This window comes from Dipodomys ordii, unplaced genomic scaffold, assembly GCF_000151885.1.
Source record: "Dipodomys ordii isolate 6190 unplaced genomic scaffold, Dord_2.0 Scaffold10, whole genome shotgun sequence".
Lineage (NCBI taxonomy): Eukaryota > Metazoa > Chordata > Mammalia > Rodentia > Heteromyidae > Dipodomys > Dipodomys ordii.
In genome coordinates this window covers 13286809-13308448 of record NW_012267226.1, presented here as the reverse complement: position 1 = coordinate 13308448, position 21640 = coordinate 13286809, and the positions used below count along the sequence as shown (strand labels likewise).

The 21640-nt window shown below is 37.7% G+C and overlaps 1 protein-coding gene across 1 annotated transcript in view; it reads left to right on the top strand.

The window, feature by feature from the left end:
• The window catches only part of Gucy1a2 (guanylate cyclase 1, soluble, alpha 2), a 165837-nt gene that overhangs the window by 93360 nt on the left and 50837 nt on the right, over positions 1–21640 (top strand). The window contains exon 6 of the mRNA XM_013009625.1: positions 8226–8369. Coding sequence (XP_012865079.1) covers positions 8226–8369 — 144 coding nt within the window. The remainder of the gene's footprint in view (positions 1–8225; positions 8370–21640) is intronic.

Sequence of the window (21640 nt, the reverse complement as noted above, 5' to 3'; positions counted from 1 at the left end):
GGTTAATTGGAGATAAGAGTCTCATGGAATTTCTTACCCAGGCTGGCTTCAAACCATAATTCTAAGATCTCAGCTTTCTGAGTAGGATTACTAGTGTGAACTATTGGTGCTCAGCCATATGTTTTGATTTTTTAAAAAAATCTTTCATTCTGCTAATGCAGCAGATCATATTAGTTGATTCAATATATTAAGCATTCCAGATCTTTGCATCCTAGGGCTAAGTTCCACTTGATTATGGTATGTGCTTCTTTAAATGTGTTATTAGATTTGGCTAGCTTGTATTTTACTGAAGGGCTTTCATCTCTGCTTATCAGGGCACTGACCTGTAATTTTATTTTCTTGTAATATCCTTATTTGGCTTTGGTATCACACTTTTATTGGTCATTAGAATGAGTTTGGAGGTATGCCCCTTTCTCTTTTTATTTTTTTTGTCTTAATTTCCTATAACTATACCTAAGCTGAGAGGATAATAGGTGGTCATTCCATAGTTTTCTAAAATATTAAAATATTAGAATTGGTGGAGATCATCTTTTAAGAACAAATCCTTAACATATCTTTAAATATAAAGAACTAGATGAATTATATGCAATTCAGAAATAGAAATATGTTACCTTTAAGGAATTTTCAGAAATAGCTATTCTTTTTATTTATAGGTTGATTATATGATGAATGTTATATTTAGGGTTAATAAGTGATAAGTATAAATTTCATACATACATTATCAAAAAAATAAAAAGGAAACATTCATCCTTGTAGTCACATGTGATACTATTTTCTTTCTTTGTAAATAGGAAATGATGATACGTTTTAGGTTTAGGTGTAGGTACTACATTTTACTTATGCATTCATTCACTAATGGCATCTTTATGTTCTTAGAGGCTGTCAAGTTAAGCTACAATAGAAAATAGCCTTTCAAATCTTCAAATCTTTCTCTGCTTTACCTTTCTTTCCCTCTAAATCTGTTTCTTTTTGCCAAAAAATCTTGTCTGGGCAATCAAACATACTGTCAAATTCCTATTGAAACATGTAGTTTTAAAAAAATTAAATATAAGCCAGGCTCTGTAGTCTTACTTATGTAGGAGGCTGAGATCAGATCAGGTAGGGAAGTCCATAAGACCATTATCGCCAATGGGAAAAAAAAAAGATTCTTTTTTTGGTGTATCCCTCCTGGTACTTGAACTCAGGGCCTGCTTGCTACATTTTAATTTTTAATTTTTTGCTCAAGGATAGTGCTCTATCACTTGAGCCACAGCTCCACTTCTGGCTTTTGGATAGTTAGAGATAAGAATCTCATGGACTTTCCTGCCCAGGCTGGCTTTGAACTGTGATCCTCAGATCTCAGCCTCCTGAGGAGCTAAGATTATAGGCGTGAGCCATCTGGCACTTGGGTTAAAATGAAATTCTTAATGAGATGTTTTCTCTTGTTTGCTACTTGCTTGAACCACACTCTTCACTTTTGAGACATCAGTTAACATCTTGAACATTCCTTAGGTGTTCATGAAAACGCGAACAGATCTTCAACATGCTGAGGACTGGTTTAAAGGTGTGTTAAGTTTGAAATCTGTAGAAAACCTTTCTTAGAAAATAATAAACTAATATTTATTTTGTAGAGGGTAAATGCGGAAGGACTCAGAGCGACATAACTGAGTGTAAGTAGAGTTGTAGAAGGTACAAAAAGTTTGCCAAGAACATTGAGTTGTTCCTTTTGACTGGAACATGGAATCATATTTGGTGATAGTGATGGATGAAGTGGGGAAATTGGAGCCTTATTTTTAAAGGTGTTTACAGGACTGTATACTGGAGCGGGGTGGGGGGGAGGGGTGGTGTTACTGATTTGCCCGCATCTAATGTATTTAAAATTAAAAAATTGACTGGATTTTTCAATGTATTTTTCTTTGCTAACATGCCTCAGTATTTAATAACCTTGGTGATTAATGGCCTGGGGCTTGGCACCAGTATTTCCCAAATAATTGACATTCCTGTGCTGTATCTGGAATTTACACTGATACAGCTCCTGAGAGTTTTATCCAGAAAGGAGCTTTCTTTGGTAGGAAATCGCTTGGAATCCTTTTTTTTCCCCCATTTGGGAGTCACTCCCGGGCCAACTTGCTGCTCTATTTATATCCATGGCCTTGTTTCCAGTGCTGAAGAAACTCAGCACTGTACAGACAGCCTTAAAAGCAGTATTTGGGTCAGAAGCATCCACCAGAATGAGTGTAATTAGAGAGACTATTTTCTTTTTTGAAATAACGAAGGGATGTTTTGGAGGTAGTTTCATCAGTAAATCCGTAGAGAAAATGGTTTCCCTGCGAATCGCTAAGTCATTACGTGTAGTCCACTTGGGTCCATTTCCCAGTACTCAGCAACTCTGTTTAGATCACTGAATGTTTGTTTCCTGCACCAATACACATTTTCAGCACTTGGGTTGTGTGTGTGAATCTGTGTGGTGTGGGTGTGTATGTGTGTGAAGCGTGGGCTGTGCAGATGTGTGCATGCCCATCTGAGCATAGAACATGTGTGCGTTTGTGCACACACATGTCTGTGTGTGGTGGATCTGCAGGTGTGCACACATACGTCTTTGGTCTTGGAGGTATAGTCTAACGTTCTGAGAAGGAACTGTCAGGGAAAGTTACTAGTGTGGATGGACGGTAAGAGAGAGATAATGAGTGTATGGGGGTGGGTGGGATTGAGGGAGGAAGTGGCTTCTCCTTTCTGAAAGTCCATTGGCTTATTTAAAACACTGACCACCCAGGTGAATATCATACTATTTTAAATTCCTATCATATACCAGAGCTCTTCATTGAAAAAAATACCTGGCAACTTGTGAAAATGCATGTAGTGGGCTTACCTCTGGATTTTGATTTTTTTGTGCGCTCTGTGTGTGTGTCTGTGTCTGTGAGTGCACACATGTGTACACATGTGCCAAGACTGGGACTTGAACTCAGAGCCTGGGTGCTTTCCCTTAGCTCTGTCACTCAAGGCTAGTGCTCTTCCACTTGAGCCACAGTTCCATTTCTGGCTTCTTTTAGTGGTTCCTTGGACAGACATTCTCATAGACTTTCTTGCCCCACCTGACTTTGAACTTCAACGCTCAGATTTCAGCCACTTGAGTATCTAGGATTACAGGCATGAGCTACCAGCACCCAGAACGACCTACGTTTTAACAAGTACCCTCAGGCAGTGACTCTTATGCAGTTGGCCCTAAGTTTTGCATTCGAAACCCTTGCCTTTTGGCCATTAGGCATCCCGGACCCCTCGATGAAGTAATTTGATGCAGTTTTAGGCATCCTAACACCATGCTAGGGACACTAAGGACAGATATTGTGATGCATGTCTGCAATCCCAGCTCTGTGGGAGCCAAATGTTATAGTCTCAGCCTGGGCCTCGGCAAAACCAAAACTGTAACACTAACATAAACTAAAGGAAAAAAAAGGAGGACTGAGAACATAAATCAAGTGGTTGAAGGCCCTGAGTTCGAACCCTAGTACCAGTAAAAAAAAAAAAAAAAAAGGTAAATTTAAAATAAAGTTATGTATCTAGTATGGGAGAGTATAAACATTCTATCTCTGTCTCTCTCTCACCCCCCCCCCACACACACAAATGCATTCTTGACACGCTTTGTTCTGTGTCAGTGACAGAAAATTTCCTCCCAGTGGTTATAGATTCTTCCTCACTGCCAAGCAAACAAAAAGCAAGATTATTATTGACCCAGAAATAGGGAAATGAAAACTCAGAAAAGTGAGGGCTGAATCCTGATAGAGACATTTCTGAGATATTTCTTGAGCCTTTACTTGAAGGGAGGAAGAAAAATGTTAAGGAATGAGATTATATTAGGGACCAAAAATGAATGTTTTGAATTGATTTAAAATTGAAATAAAGTTTACAAAAGAATGCATGTGTCGAAGAAATTTATTTTTACTACCATTATTTCTGGATCAGTGTTTATCAATTTGTTAACAAATAGTTGAAGAAAGATGTGGCAAGACAGGTTAATTCGATAAAGTTTGATTAAAGCAGTTATAGGAATATGTAGGCTGTACCTTGCACATATTTTCCTTACGTAAATCTCTTCTGTGTTAGGAAATGGATGCGAGTGTGTTCAGATTATTTGCGGGAAGCGTCATTACTTTCCCATTCTCGCCCCTCCTTGCTGAGAATAAAGATGCTTAACCATCTTTATTTTTATCTAATGTCATTTTAGAACAGGTTGGAGATCCTGAAAATAAACGAGATGTACTCTTTTAGATGGTGTCTGTTGTGTCTAATGCTCTATGAAAATACTGAGACAATTATAAAGAATTCAGAACACAGTCAGCTTTTTTTGTAAAAATGTTTTTTGTGTGCTTTGCTTACGATGTCTATTTGTTTGGCCTAGGTTTAACTCAAGGAAATAACCTCAAGAGCAAATAGAATTGTTATATAATTCTTGCTCTTCACGAAGCAAAGTAAACAATTATTTCCAGTGGGAGCCACTAAAATGTCCACATACATTTCTGCTAAACTTCAATGAAGGCAGATGAGAGAAAACTCGAGTGCTCATGGAAAGCTGCAGGTGTTGTTGTTGTAGTTGTGTGTATTTGTGTGTGTGTGTGTGTGTGTGTGTGTGCGCACGCGAGTGCATGCACGTGCTACTGGGGTCTGAACTCAGGGCTTCATCCTTGCTAGCCAGGTGCTCTAATATAGCCATGCCCCAGCCCAAAGGCAACAGTGTTTTACCAAGATAAAAAAAATATGCATTTGAAATATTTATATATTGAATATCTAAATATAAGCCTTATATTTAAATACTAATATATTGTTATAACATTTGCATATTTATATATTCAGTATTTATATATTAAATATTTATAAACTGAATATATAGTTATACATGTGTGTTATGCACAGACAAAATATCCCATCCCTCTCCCCTATCACAATAAAGTATGCAAATGACCAATAGCACCAAGGTTTTTTCAGGTTACACTGCTAACCGTGTCTGAAAACAAAACACATCACGTGCTGGTAGACTGCTTCCATGTTATATATATATGTGAGTATTTGATAACTTCTGAATACCTATTCCTTCAGTTTCTTATGGATGCCATTTCTGATTCTGTGTCGGGCATTTGGCCTTTAGTATTGTCTGGCCATGTGACTGACTTTGGTGAATGAACATAGGAAGCAGCTTCGTCACATCTGGTAGTAAGCAGTAAGAGCATCTGTACACTGTGTCAGAACCTCCTGCTTCTGCATGGGAACCTCCTCGCGACAAGGAGGGTGGATAGCCTTGCATTCCCGGAGCAAGAGCTCTGGACAGCCCAGGCTGTACCCCATTCACTTCAGCCGTGAACCTGCACAAGTATTTCACATAAAGGAGAAGTCAACCTTTGTGGTTTTAGGGAACTAAGATTTGCAGGTTTGATTGTTACTATAGCACATTTTAGTCTGCCCTAGAAAAATGCCATTTTCTTCTTTGTGTTGGGTGTGATAAATAACTGTAAGCATTCCACCTCCCAATATTGCATCATTGTTTATTACTGTCTTTTCCTTGCTCTATTGACAGTAGTTATTTTTCTTAAATGATTTTTTATTTAAGTAGTTGTACGGAAGGGTTTCAATTCAGTGTAGCAATTCATGACTACAGTGCATCTTGATCACTAAACTGACCTCAATTGGGAAACGAAATGTTTTGAAATGGTTCCATGATCATGTCTAGATTTTAAGTAAATTTGTGACATGTACATTGTGAACCTACTTAGTCCTTCATTTTTAGCACATTCGTACGTCAGTTGGTGGTTACTTATTAATTTCTATTCTTCACCCTCCTACAGAGAACGTGCAACATTTTTTAAGTGAATTCTCATGATGCAAATGAGGGAAATGCTCATGAAGAAGAAAGTAATGGATTTTCGTTGTAAATAGGATGGAAGCAATGAAGAGGATGGGGGTGATGATGATGACAATGGTGGTAGAAATTCTAAAAACCTGTTCTCTAAGATTATGTCCATTTAGAGTGGCCACAAGCCAGTATGGTTTCTGCCGGTAATGTACTCCCAACAGCTCTGGTATCTGAAAATCTCCAAGTACACAGTTTAGCAGAGCTCTAGATTGTAAAGTTCTATAGAAATGAAAGGACTGGATAATGTGAGGGCCACTGAAGAATAAGATGGTATCAGTAGGAGAAAGCTCCATGGACACATTTTAGATATTAGTCATTTACTCAGAGTCTTCCTAAGTGAGCATCGTCAAACCTTCACCAACTGACATTCCATTGTCTTTCTATTGTGACTATGCCATATATTTCCATGTTCTGGCATCAGAAAACAGGTTGTAAAGTGAAAATGGCAGTGTCATTATAGATCTGAGTGTCTTTAATCATTTTTTATGCCTAGTTTCTGATCATCAGGTGATGAGATTCTGATAATCAAGAGATCAGTTTGGCCATTACAGTCTCCTGAGCTTTCAATGTGTTCTCATAATGTTTCTAAGTTAGTGCTCAAAGAATTTAAGGCAGTCCATTTCTTTCATACTATTAATGTTAGAATGCATTCACGTGAAATTGAATTACCGCTGCTGAATCTTAATAGAATACTTTGCAACTCTTGATATGTTCATGAGAAAATACCTTTCAGTCACTGAGGCATCTCTTCCTATTTCATTTTACATGACACAAACATCTTGAAGTGAATAGTAAAAACTAGCCCAAATCGTAGAAGAGTAAAAACCAGAAATGAAGAATATCAATGAGAATGAACGATAATTGTTAACATGGTTAACATGTTTGATTCTTATTACTTTGATAGGTATTTATTAAATAAGCATATTTTAGATCAAGAATATATAGAATACATAGTCCAAGAATATATATTTGATGTGTCGGGCACCAGTGGCTCACACCTGTAATCCTAGCTACTCAGGAGGCTGAGATCTGAAGTTTATGGTTCAAAGCCAGCCTGGGCAGGAAATTCCATGAGACTCTGGTCTCCAATAAACCACTAGAAAGCCAGAACTGGTGCTGTGGCTCAAGTGGTAGAGTGCTCACCTTGAGCTGAAGAGTGCAGGGACAGCGCCCAAGCCCAGAGTTCAAGCCCACGACCAACAAAACAACAACAACAAAAACATATATATATATATATATACATATATATGTATATATATATACATATATATGTATATATATATATATATATATATAGTTGAAAAAGCCCTCACATCACAGGTAGTGATAGATATCGCTTATTCATGGATGCACGTGAATTTTGATTATAGCCTATGATAAAATTCCTTCCCAGTTAGCTATAAGTAGTAGATATAAAATAGAGAAGAAATCAGTTCTTTACTAAGAACTAATGAAAGGACTATTGAGGACTACACAGAAAAAGATATTGGACTTGAAATCTGATATTTAATATAACATTTATCACATGTGTTTAATATTAGAACTAGTGAGGATTTTACCTCCATATCTACAGTAGATCCTTAGAGAACTTTCTTCTGAAAATAGGTGGAACTTTTATGATTTGGTTCTTTGGGGTGAAGGGTGTTTAATTTTGGATATTTAAAATATATAAAAATAGTAATTACCAATTGGTACGAATATTGACAATGAAATTCAGTTTGATCCAGGGAAGAACAGTGTCTGTGAACTATTTAGTTGCATGGTGATGGTTATGGATAGGTTTGTGCAATATAATTTCTCACCTTCCAAATGCATCTAATACTTTTCTTCCAGTGAGAGTATGAATAACACATGTGGAATGCATGGCACATTTAATGGCATGGGGTATGAATAAAGGAATTTTAGGTATTATAATTCCTAAGTAAGCCCAGACCTGACAAAAAGTTGCAGATGCATGTGACCATGTGGAGCATTTGAGAAGTAGAACAGCTGTGGTTGGAAATGCCTTCCAGGGAAGAACTATAGAAAGTGTGAAGAAGATGCGAAGGTGGCTCTTATAAAGGTCATTATTTGGAAGTTGTCTTGGCAAAATACAAATATCTTCTCATGGGGATACAATTGTTTTTTATTCCAGTTTTTTCTAATTTCAGTGATCATCCAATGTCAGTACTGGATCATAGCTGTGCTGGGATTATACTCAGTTATCTCATTGCTGAATTTATCCATGTTTTCCTGAAGTGTTTCAGCAACATTCCTGATTGCAGATAACGAATCATTTTTTCTTTTTTTTTTTTTTCCTGACTCATTATCCTAAGTTTGCCTTTGGTCTGTCTGATTGCTGCAGGTGGAGACCATAGGTGATGCGTACTGTGTCGCCGCGGGACTCCACAGGAAAAGCCTGTGCCACGCCAAGCCCATTGCTCTGATGGCCTTGAAGATGATGGAGCTGTCGGAAGAGGTGCTCACTCCCGATGGAAGACCTATTCAGGTAAGCCAGCCATCTGTGAGCCTTCAGTGTACCTTTCTCGGTATTACTGTAATTCCTAAGTCTAGATGAGTCAGGTGCTTTTGAGTGAACGGAGAACAACCAGGGACAACTCAGAAACCTAGGAAAACGAGAAACACAGAATAGGTATGCAGAAGGCAGCTTCCTGTACTGAATGTCTAGGTCTAGGTGTTGCCTATGAAGCTTGGGACCTGAGTTCTAAGATAATTTCCTGTGGCAGAACTTGCAGCTCAGAGACACGTAGGAAACTTTGATAACCGGGGACACATCTGGTGTGCTGTGCTCCCTTTGGTACCTGTGAACCTCTGCATTGTGGGGCTCCAAACATACATTCACTGGGGGACACAGAAGAAATGCACAAAAGCAATTGTTTTCCTGTTACTGTGAAGAGACACGGGTCGGTCATCTGACACTGTAGTGCTACAGGATCCTGGAATAAAGGCATCTAAGTGAGAGTGCAGCTGAGGCTGCAGTACATTAGAGGAAAACATTTCATAAATTGGAAAAGTGACTTTTTGATCAGTGGGAAAAGGGTAGACGTTTCAGGAAATGGTCTGCAAGACAACTGTTTTTCCATGTGGAAAATATATTGGAAGTGCTTCTCTACTTGAATCAATCAATAAATCAATCCTAGCTGGGTTTCATGGTGAAAAGCCACACAATGGGGAAAAATAGATACTATAGTCAATGAATTTACTGATGGTAAATTAATGTGTGCATGCATATGTTTAGGTGTAATTCATAAATGTAAATTAATGTGTGCATGCATATGTTTAGGTGTAATTAGTAAATTTCTATAATCAGTGCATCTGTATGTAGGGTAAGGAAGGTGATTTTTGTGGACTAAGCCCCAAATTTGCAGATCTCAAAGTAGTATACATTGTACCACGTTAAAGTGAAAACTTTTCTGTTTGTAAAAGAACACCTAAGGCAGTCAGCAACCCCAAACCAACAGGTTGTTTCCAGAACATACCACCAAAGTTATCTTTGCTTCATTAATCTTCTCAGTAATCTCATCACTATAAGAGATTAACATTATGTCATAGAGTTTCTGTCTACTGATAGTAGTTTGGTGTATGTCTCAATGTCTATCAATGCCATCGTTGAAGAACACCAGGGATTTTCTTTTTCCTTAAAGATTGCTGGTTAACTGCTATGAGTTGCCTAAGGGGGTTAATTGTTTTATTTCCACTCATACATACTACATCCCCTGACTCAATGTATCCTGTCCCTCTCTCTCCCTTATTCTTTCTCTCCTCTCCCCTTCCTAAAACAATCTCAGCAATCTCTTTTCATACAATCATCTACAGGACTTTGGCCATACTCACTCTCATTCTCCGTCTCCACTGGCCTTCCCTGCACGCCATTGGGCACCCCCCTTCCAAATGGAGCCTGTAATACTTTCCTGGCATTCATTTTTCCCCGCGTATATTAATTGTACAAAGGTGGTTCACCATGGGATTTTACAGGTGCCATGTGTTATAATTCAGGGAGATGGAGGTCTGTTGCTCTCTTATACTGTCTCCCACTTGCACACCTCCTCTCGGTGAGATTCCTTCTACACAGACACAGTGAGTCCCAGTTTTACTTGTTCTCGGTAATTCTCTTTCCTCTTTCACTCCCTTTTGGAAAAGTCCAGTAGTTTCCTTACTGCTGCTTTCGCCAGTGAGGTTCTTAGCACACACAAGATTATCACAGTGGTAATTTTCATGATAGCCTCAACTGTAGATAAGCCACGATACACAATAGAATATGATACGTATTTTGTTTCTTTTCAATGTTTTATTATCTTTAGGTAGTTGTACAAAGGAGTCGCTGTTGAACAAAGCAGTTTGTGAATACCACGCATCTTGATCGATGCCACCCCTTTTAACATTCTCATCCACCCCTTCTCTCATTCTTTTTAATTTTGTAGGATATATGTTGATTCTTTGCATTTCCCCCCTTTCTCTTCTTCATTTGTTCATCTCTTTCCCCTTGGCCCCACCCCCATCCCTTTTGACTACCTGCTTTCTTTTACATTGATGAACTTTGACTCTGCCTTTTTTGAGGAATTACACTATTTGAATTCTCCCTTGAATCTACCACGTTTCCATTAATATATTTGTATATAATTGTAAACCACCCAATGTATGTACTTTCCTCAGTATACCGTGCAGCTACAAAACCCCACCTCAGCTACTGATATTATGTGGATTGCAGGTCAAAAACATGGATTCATCATTGAAGAATTCTGTAGTGTGATTCTATTTACTTAAAGTTCGAAAGGACAAAATTGGTTATAAAATGCCATTTGGAGACGTATAAAGGGAGGCAAATCCAGCATAACATGGATCATTTCCCCCCTTTTATTCATGTGTCTATAACATGTTCATATTTCACAATCTCAAAAAGCAGAGTTTTTTGACTACTTTTCCAGTGATGAAAATAGCAACAGATGGAGCATCAAAAAGAAAAATTTAGATTAAGTTCCCTCAGGGCATAATTACTGAAGTATTGAAGTATAGGATTGGCAGTTCACTCACCACCAGAAAAACAAAATCTACAGAAACGCTGTCTCATATCTACTGTGGACTGTAGCCGGCTGAATGATATCACTTCTGAAATCATATAGTTTACCCTTGGAAAGCCTTTTTGTTTGGGATTGTTTTCTTTATTTTGGATTTTAACCTGCTAGGAGTTAAAATATTTAAAATTGATGGCAGTATGGTCAAACAAACTTAAATGACCAGAACCAGAAAATCATGTTTTTCTGTGTGGCTCATCAATATTTTCATTTGTGAAATGGAACATGAGCTCTATCTCATGAATCAGATCGTCTTATTAGATCAGAAGAGGAAATGTCCGCACAGAGTTAATCAGATTGCAGAAAGAGAATTCAAAATAATAAAACCACCTTAATAATTTTAGCTTCATTACTAATTTATAGTATTTGCATGGCTTGGGATTCTGTTTTGGCATATTGATTGATTTCGAAATGCCCCCTAACTTGGCGCCATGGGAACATTTCTAAACCTACAGAGAATCTTCCATTACAAAATGTGTGGGCGTTGTAATAAGTTCATTATGTAGCCAGTTGATTTTCTTACCTCAAATTAGATAAATTTTATGCTGTTCAATATGTAATTTACTTTAGTTGCAATAATAGTACCAAATCTTTGAAATCAAACTTTCAGGTTTTGACAGACAGATTATTTTGTCTGGCTTTTATTGACCTCTGGGAACCGGGAGCCGCATGAGGCCATTTTAATTGATTGGCAGTGATTTTTTTAATGTCTTCAACTCATCAATTGTAAAACTGATGTTTTTAAATTCATGCTTTTACATTTTAATAGTAACCAAGGAATGTAGCATCTCAGTCTATAAACATAGAAGCAAATTATTTCTCAATAGATTGTCTAATGACTCTCAGAATAGTTCTAGACAGTATCCAGAAAGCATTCATAAATGTAGCTATGTAATAAATTAAGAAAAATTAGTTCACAGTGGTTTGAATTGGGGCTGCTTTGAAAAATGTAATAATTTTTTCCACACTTGAGGCATTTTCTTCTGGATGAAAATATGGAAATTCTGCTATTACAGCTATACATTTTTATTTTCCCCTAGAGGGAAAAATAGTCAAAAGAGTAAAATTGGATTTCTATTCTTCCTTTCATGAGCCAGCTGTATTGTGATTTCACTAGAAAATGGTATGACTTTGTGCTTTTTAATCTTATAAAGCTAATCTTGCTAAGAGTTTCACTGAAGTTTTTAGTGCGTAGAGTTGAACTTATACTAATCTTTAACCACTCTTTGATCATAACAAATATTTCTTATTGTTTGTGCTTTTTTCTTTAACAAAATGTCGATGAGGAAAAGGAAACTGCTTGAAGAGTCACTAGAAAATATGATTAAGGTTATGTTAGAAAAGCAAGTGACATTTTCTCCATTTAAGGCTTTTGAAGAATAATGAGTGTATCTAAAACTCTAAGTTTTAATTCTGGGCTTCAGGGTTTTTTTTATTGTTTTCATAAAATGTCATTGTATACACATAGAAATGCCAAATTCCTTCAGCAATTCAAGGAATAGTACATTTTATATAATGAGGCAATTATAAGGAGAATGTAAAGTAGGATTCAAACACAATGCGTAATCATGTAATACTAATGTGTTTAACCATCTCAATTGCAAATCAGGGAAATGTTAGGATTTTTTTTGTTCTAACTGCCTAGCTTACAAACAGGAATATTAATGTACAATTTCCATGGATTTGTAACACATTAAAGTGTTCCTTAAACTGCTTCTAATGAGCTTATAGGATTTTTTGAGATTATGAAATGATTATTATTCTCCCAATTAATTTTTTAATTGTTGTTGCTATTTGAAAAAGGAATCTAATGCAAGTTCAAACTCTGAAGGGATTTTCCCTTGGCAAATATTACGGTATTTAATTAACCCCATGGGATTACGGTTTCAGATTGTAGTTAGAAAAGCTAATTATTTGATAAGTTAATTTTGTATGACGCTTTGGTTATTATTTGTTGGTAAAATTCTAATTGGTACCTCAGTATTTTAAGTTTGTTTTCTATTTTTATTGATGCATATAATTTTATAGAGGGGTTTCTTAGTAATATTTTCATGTATGTGTATGACACATTTTGATCAAACATCCCCCCCTCTATTGCTCTTTATTTTCCCCTAACTCCCCTCTGTTGAACAATATTAGTGGGCTTCCTTATACTATGTCCACCTTGACATGTGCATACTTATGTGAGATGCTCTGTATCTAAATCCTACATCGAAGGAGAAAAACTTAAGGGGACAAGAAGTACATAGGTGGTACACGAACACACTATCAAGATATAAAGCCACATTAAATGTCTCATGTTTATACATCAGACACATTTTCATTTGCTTTTAATCTCCTAGAGAATGTGTTGCATCTTATTGCAGATTTTGTAAATGACTATTCCACTGTGGTAATAACATACAGAAACGATGTATAATATTAGTCATGAATATTGTGGTTGAATGTGTTTTTTTTTAACATATCTGTTTTGTATAGTGAGTTTATTTGGCACTAGAAATGTGTATATATCTATTTTAACATGATCATACATAAAATATTTGTTCACTGAGAGTTTAACAGGAGCTTAGCTATGAGACATCATTTCAGTCACTTGTATCCTTTAAATTCATAGACGTTTATTCTATGTACTGTCTACAGATTGTTCCAATTCTCTAGTCTTCCATTCATATAAAAATCATTTGTAGCCGGGCGCTGGTGGCTCACGCCTGTAATCCTAGCTACTCAGGAGGCTGAGATCTGAGGATCGCGGTTCAAAGCCAGCCCGGGCAGGAGAGACCTTGAGACTCCTATCTCCAATAAACCACCAGAAAACTGGAAGTGGCGCTGTAGCTCAAGTGGTAGAGCGCTCGCCTTGAGCTGAAGAGCTGAGGGACAGCGCCCAGGCCCCAGAGTTCAAGCCCCACGGCCGACAAAAAAAAAAAATCATTTGTTAAATTCACTCACTTCCTATTTAATGTTAGTTATAGAAGCCTACAGTTTCATGCCATTTTATTTTTATTTATATCCTTGAAGATACAATCCACAGCAATTTTAGACTCTTTGATAAAAAGTTAATTCTCTACAGCCCTGTGGTCCATTACATTATCTATTTCTTTGCTTGATTTTTAACCATGTTATCTTTCCCCTGTATGTCTAATACCTATTTTTATCTCAGTGCTAGACATTGTGTATAAAATATTATAAGAAATCATTTAGATTTTAGAGAAATGCTGTGTGTGTATTATGGGCAGAAAGGGCTCTCAGAAGACATTCTATTTTAGACTTATCCCTGTTTTTTTGTTTGTTTGTTTGTTTTTTTGTTGGTGTGGGGCTAAAACTTGGGACCTTGGCACTATCCATGAGCCTCTTTGTGCTCAAGGCTAGCCGTCTACCACTTTGAGCCGCAGCACTACTTCCAGTTTTAGAGTGGAGATCAGAGTCTCACGAGGACTTTTCTGCTTGGTCTAGCTTTCATCAACGATCCTCAGATCTCAGCCTCCTGAGTAGCTAGGATTACAGGTGTGAGTCACTGAAGCCTGGATTATCCCTGGGTTTTTATGTTACCTTTATATCTATGGTAGTACTTTTTGGGGTGTTGTCTCTAAGGAAGATTTACTAAGGTCTTCCCTTGGTGTTTTTTGGATTTCACTGTTCACCTTGCTCTTTCAGTGTTATCTAAAATGCCGCTCTTTCTGGTTATTTCTGTAGTAAGATCCCCAAATATGTACTGCTCATCCATTCCCAAGCTCAGTGTATCCCGAATCTTGGTGCCATAAATTTTCATTCCTTGTTAGAAGACTTTCTGTTGTTAGACATGGAAGTTCAAAGTGATGTATATTTTTTCATAAGAGATTAATTACTAACAATTCACTCGCACATTTATGTCCATATTCAACCCAAGTCACAGATGAAGCTGTCTTTAAGTAGAAAGAACAGAAGCATCTATTTGTGAGTAAGTTGTCTAGTGTGGAATAAATGACATCTGTTGAAACATAGAGCCGCATGCAGACCGGCCACTGTTTGAAATGCTTTCATGTTGTATGTTATTGACGTCTTTCTAACAGTAACACTACAGGAATTATTACAGGGGAAGTATTGTTACCATTTCCACTTTGAAAAGGAAGAAAACACTTGTTAAGCATCCCTGTACTCTGCAGACATTGAATGAATGCATGTTAAAATGCATGTCAATTTTCTGTTGCCTTTACTATTTCATTAAGTTAGACTTTTCATAGTTTTAGTCTTTAAGAAAGTTAAACTCATTTTAGATGTTCCTTTAAAGAAAATAAGAGGTCTTCCACCGAAATGATCAATGTTGTGTGTATGCATGTGTGTGCGCTGCTCTTGGGCTTGAACTCAAGGCTTGGACACTATCCCTGAGCTTTTTTTTAGCTCAAGGCTAATATTCTACCACTTGAGCCACAGCTCCACTTCTGGCTTTTTGATTGTTGATTGGAGATGAGAATCACAGACTTTCCTGCTAGGTCAGGCTCCAAATTGCAATCCTCACATCCCAGCTTTCTTAGTAGCTACGATTACAGGTGTGAGCCACTGGTACCCAGTTTCAAAATAATTATTTTTTTTAAGATTAGATTCAATTACCTGAGGAAAACAAGTGAACTTTGTCCTATCATTATTGTGAAAATTGCAATCATTAGGCAGGTGAGGTCTGGAAGACTATAAATTGTGTTGCACAGTTATTTTTCTCTATTTCCCACTGCTTGTCATTTGTTGTAGATTGTGATACAAAAACTATGTACTTAAAAGTATGGTATTCATGTTATTCCATAGGGTATTCTTTGAATATAATTATTATTTCATATTCTGCTTGCTATAGACATGGAGCAAAGTATTACTTTAGTTATAGAGTAACTTACTTGGCATAAGGCTCCATGGCTGAGTTTATTAGACAGAACATTATCCCTTAAGATGTCAGCATAATGGTTCAATGCAGGGTGTGTGTCAGTGTGACAGAATTCCACTGATGGCTTATTTCAGCTTTTATCTTTAATAATGTGTAATTTGTGTTGCAGACTCTCAATCTTTTTCTTTTTCTCCCCCCACTTTTTTGATGTGTGTGTTAGTCTTGGGGTTTGGACTCAGGACCTGAGTGCTGTTCCTGAGCTTCTTTTTCTCTACACTAGTGCTTTACCACTTGAGTGACAGCTCAATTTCTAGCTTTTCTTTTTGTAGTTTATTGGTGATTAAGAGTCTCACAACTTGAATGCCCAGGCTAGCTTTGGACCGTGATCCTCAGATCTCAGCCTCGTGTGTAGTTAGGATTACAGGCATGAGCCACTGGCACCTGGTTTCAATCATTTTTAATGTATGAAAAAAATAGGGTGCTTTATCGAATATACACATTTCTAACAATGCAGGCTTTGTTGAGTTTTAGTATGGTATTTGTCAAGCAGATTCTAGGCAGTCCTTTTGTGAAGGTATTTATACGTTTATCCTACAGGAAAAAAGTAATAGCCAACAGTTAGAAAGAACAGAACCCAGAAAATGCAGAACCCAGAAAATGCATGGAGCTCCACGTTAAGGTATATATAAAGTCCCCCGAATAAAATGGCTTGGCTTCATTTATCTTTCACTTCTTTTAGTAGAGATTACACACACACACACACACTCTCTCTCTCTCTCTCTTTCTCTTTCTCTCTTTCTCTCATTGGGGCATGAACTACACACACACACACAGAGTCATTGGGGCATGAACTCTAGTCTGGGCATGGTCCATGAGCTCTTCTTTGCCTAAGGCTAGCACTCTACCACTTAAGCCACTGTGCCACATCTGGCTTTGTGTTGTGATTCATTGGAGAGAAGAGTCTTGGGGACTTGACTGCCCAGGCTAGCTTTGAACCACAATCGTCAGATCTCAGCCTCCTGAGTAGGTAGGATTACAGGCATGAGCCACCAGCACTTGGTGAGATGTATATTCTTTAGTACAGAGGGACATGGTTTAAATCATTGATAAAATTACTCTATTAAATACTACCATTGTGTTAGTAAATGCTTTTAAGGCAGCTATAGTCTATTGTATTTCTTTAGCCTGTCTCCAGGGACTGTGTCTGCCAGCAGTTCTGTGACAGTGCTCTAAGATGAAGCTTAGAATTGTATGAGTCACAGCATTCATTTTTAGTTGGTTTTCATGTGGCATGCTATTCTGCAGCCTCTGAGCATGTAGGCGGCTTCTGATTTTTTTTATTTACCTGAGGTTATGTAAAGAATAAGACTCTCTATTGACCACTGCTTGTTCCTAGCGGGATGAGATCTCACCAGCCTATTGTGGGAGGTTAGAATCCCTTTCTTTAGAATATGGTCTCTTTCTTTGGCCTTATTGAGAAGAGACCTTTTATCTTTCACTGCCAGTTTAACCCAGTCTCTTTTAAGCCTATTATGCAATCTGCTAACATTAGTATCTTGATCTTACAGTACAGAAAAAAAAAATAAGGTTTAAGATAGTAATGTATTATGGGCACTTTTATCACCCTGTTGACTTAGATCTTAGTTTTATATTTGGTATTCTTTCTTGCAATCCCACATTTTGTCCCAACGAAAAGTTTAAAAAAACTATTTTGAGGTAACAAAAATTTCAAAATATAAAATGATCCCTACAAGCTTGCATATAGAAGATAATCAAAATCCCCGATAACAGCTGGCGGTGGCTCACGCCTGTCATCCTGTCTACTCAGGAGGCTGAGATCTGAGGATTGCAGTTCAAAGCCAGTCTGGGCAGGAAAGCCCTTGAGACTCTTATCTCCAAATAACTACAAACAAGCTAGATGTAGAGCTGTAGCTCAAGTGGTAGAGCACTAACCTTGAGCAAAAAAGCTCAGGGACAATGCTCAGGCAGAGTTCAAGCACCAGGACTGCCTTCCCCCCCCCAAAAAAAAAATCCTAAATAATTTACCAGATTTACATTTCATATCTATCCTATGTCTTTATAAATATATAAACATGTACAAATATAAAGTATGGTCTTGAGATGTAGGTGCTTTGAAAAATGGAGGTTCACTCAATATTGGGACATCATGAGACAGTGTACCAAAAGTATGAATTCATCCTCAATATAAGGAAAAGACTTGGTTGGTGCTGTGTTTTTCATTGTTAGGAACTCACTTTGATTTTGTGTTCTCCTGCAGTTGGATTTTCATGCTTCTGATGGGCAACTCTCAAATCACCGGAGTTACAAATGTGTTACTAATAATTCAGTGTCACAAGTGCTTCTGAGAGTTTGTTCTCCTTCCTGTCGCTGTCACTTCAGGCCTTGGGTAATTGTTTGGGTCATCGCTACATTGTTCTTATTTGAAATGTAGTCTCCTAGCAACTCCAGCCTTTTCCTAATGGCGGAAATGATGTCTGCATAGCTGTATTGGTTCTTAATTGCTCCCGAAATTGTCACCTTGTGTGCACATGTTACCAGATTAAATTTACATATAGATTCAAATCTAAGAAATGATTCTGCATTTTTGTTTTTGCCAGTCCTGGGTCTTGAACTCAGGGCTTGGGCACTGTTCCTGAGCTTCTTTAGCTGGAGGTTAGCACTCTACTGCTTGAGCCACAGCACTACTTCTAGCCTTTTCTGTTTATGTATTACTGAGGAATCTAACCCAGGGCTTCATGCATGCTAAGCAATTACTCTACCACTAAGCCACATTCCCAGCCAATGATTCTGCTTTATCACTTGCATTTAATGTGTTTGTTCAAAGGTTAAACCATTAAAAACAAAGCATTTAGGCCGGATGCTGGTGGCTCAAGCTTGTAATCCCAGATGCTCAGGAGGCTGAGAGCTGAGCATCATAGCTTGAAACCAGTCTGAGCAAAAAGATCTGTGATACTCTTCCAAAAAGCTAGAATAGGAACCATGGGTCTTGAGAAAACAAAAACACCTCAGGAACAGAGCCCAGTCCCTGAGTTCAAGACCCAGGACAAAAAAAAAAAACAACAAAAAACACAAAACACCCCAAACCAACTAGAATTTAGTAACACCAAATTAATTCAGAGCAGGCTGGGGGGAAAATGGTAATTTTGAAAACAATGTCTGAAATGTATGCAAATAATTTCTAGTGGGAGACTTGTTGAAGTTGAAGAAAAGAGGGATTATTATTATTATTATTGGTCGTCATGGGGCTTGAACCACAGGGCCTGGGCTCTGTCCCTGAGCTCTTTTGTTCAAGGCTAGCACCCTACCACTTTGAGCTACAGTGTACTTCTGCTTGTGTTTTTTGGGGGTGGTGGTGGTGGTGGTGGTATTTAAGTAGAAATAAGAATCTCATGGACTTTTCTGCCCATGCTGGTTTTGAACCGCTTTGATGGCCAAATGACTAGTCCATTGGAACACAGATCTGGAGTGTCAATGGGGTATACCAGAGTAGTATTTTGGAGGAAGCTAGCTGTTTCAACTCAGATGAAGCCTGTTTCACCGTGAATCTGACTTGCCAAGAGTGACTTTTAGTCATTTGTTCCACAAGTGCTTATAGAATGCTGACTGTTTTCTTAACTGTTGGCTAAGTATTAGGAAAGCTAGGGGTGAGCACACTAGACATGGCCACAAACAGCTAAGCATCACAATCTGTGGAACTGACAACAAATTTGGGAAATTGGAACCAGACATACATTCCCTCAAAACTATTTCTGTCCTCATATTGGAAGATATTAAAAATATTTGGCAGAATCCTAAGTTCTTTGTAGAGAAAATAGTCAACATAGTGTTGTTTATATTCAGATCTATATTATTTTGTTGCCTGGACGCGCATGTGGATGTGTGTGTCTCTCTGTGTGGGTCTGTGTGTGTCTTTGTGTGTTTTGGAACCAGACCTTGGACTCAGGGTCTTCTGATCTCACTTGACTTTTTCACTTATGGCTAGTGCACTCTACCACCTTATCCACACTTCTAATCTAGCATTTATCTGGTTAACTGGAGATAGAGAATCATGGATTTTTCTCCAGATCTCAATCTCCTAAGTAGCTAGGATTATAGGTGTGAACCAGGGGTGCCTGGCTATATTTTCTACATTTTTAAAGGAAGTAGAATTAGAAGCCAACTATATTTATTATCATTTAATTTACATAAAAACTATTTTTTCAGAGTATTTTTATATGCAGATTTGAAGTATTTTAAAAAATGAGAAAATAGGACACCTAGCAACTAAAGAATATGTGTGAAATCAAAGGGAAATTACATTTCTTTTATATGTCAGACTTAGGCCAAGTGTGTTAGACACTCTGAACTCTTTTAATCTGCCTCCAAAAACCATTGAAGAGTAAGTTTCGTTAAGGTTTCTTTTGCATTTAAATAATTTACAATTCAAAAAGTTGGCATAATGTATGCTTATTACCTTACTCATGTAACTGTAACCGCTCTGTATGGTATCTTTACAAAAAAAATATACAAAAATGTTTGCATAATTTGAGCAAGATTGTATAGCTCATCAATGCGAGAGCTGAATTTGAAACAAGTTGTAACTAGTTGGAAAAAAACCCAAAAGTTTCCAAATTTCTATGATCCCAAATTATTACCAGTACCGAACAAGCACCTCTTTACTTATTTAGAATTTTTATTGTATATTATTCACTGGTTACTGCGTATCAAACGTGGTACCCAGCTGGAGAATGTGTGTATCTGTCACACTCTTCCTCTCTCTATCCTTAAATACAAGTTGCCCTCACATGGCAGAACTACTGTATTTGCACGTCTATGTATGTATTTTAGGCCTATTTCCCTATTTGCAGTTCTGAGTTCAAAAAGCTAGTACTACCCTCCAAAAAATTCATAAATAAAGGAAGACATGATCATCGTTTTGTGGCAGTATGAAATCCACCCCTCCTCACCCCCAGGAAAACAGTGATATTAAAAACCACAAGGCAGATATCCTGCATATGTTCTATAAATGGTATCTGTTGATACTTTTTTAAAATACTAATTTTTCTAAGACCACTTCTGTATTCATAACAGCCAAACCCACCAACTGGAAGTGCATCAGAGCATCATGTAGTTTGATCAGCCAAAGGGCCTCCATTGATGTTTCTCCATCTTGCACATCAGACTGCAGTTGTGCCAGATACTCATCTGCTTTGTTTTCCCAGCTCTTGAAACAAAATTCTGCCTACATAATACCAAAACATCTGGTCACTGACATCCATTCAGTTAAAAAAGAATAAGCGAATCACTCAGATTTCCCAACTTGAAGATTCCATTCTACTTGGGGGCTTGCATTAATTCGTTTATCTACAAGCTATGTCAGATAAGCTGGGGCCCGTGTTCCCTTGTTTCAGTGGCATTCTCCCATCTTTCTTACAAGTACAGACTGTGAGGAAAGAAATAGCAGTGTTGTTGCTTGTGCTTCAACCAGTGTTTCCACTTGTGTGTGTGTGTTGGTCTCTGTTCTCTGTTGGTTATTGTCCATCCCATCTATCTGTTTGCTTGCAGCTCAAACTGTTCTCCATCTTTGGGACCCTTCAGGCTCACTTCCTTTCTCAATGAAAACAAAGGGATTGTCATTTTTCCATGGATCATCTAAACACTCCTCATAAAAACTAACATTGTGCCAGGTGCTGGTTGCTTATGCCTGTAATCCTAGCTACTCAGGAGGCTGAGATCTGAGGATCATGGTTCAAAGCCAGCCCAGGCAGGAACGTCTGGGAAACTCTTATCTCCAATAAACCACCAGAAAACCGGAAGTGGTGCTGTAGCTCAAGTGGTAGA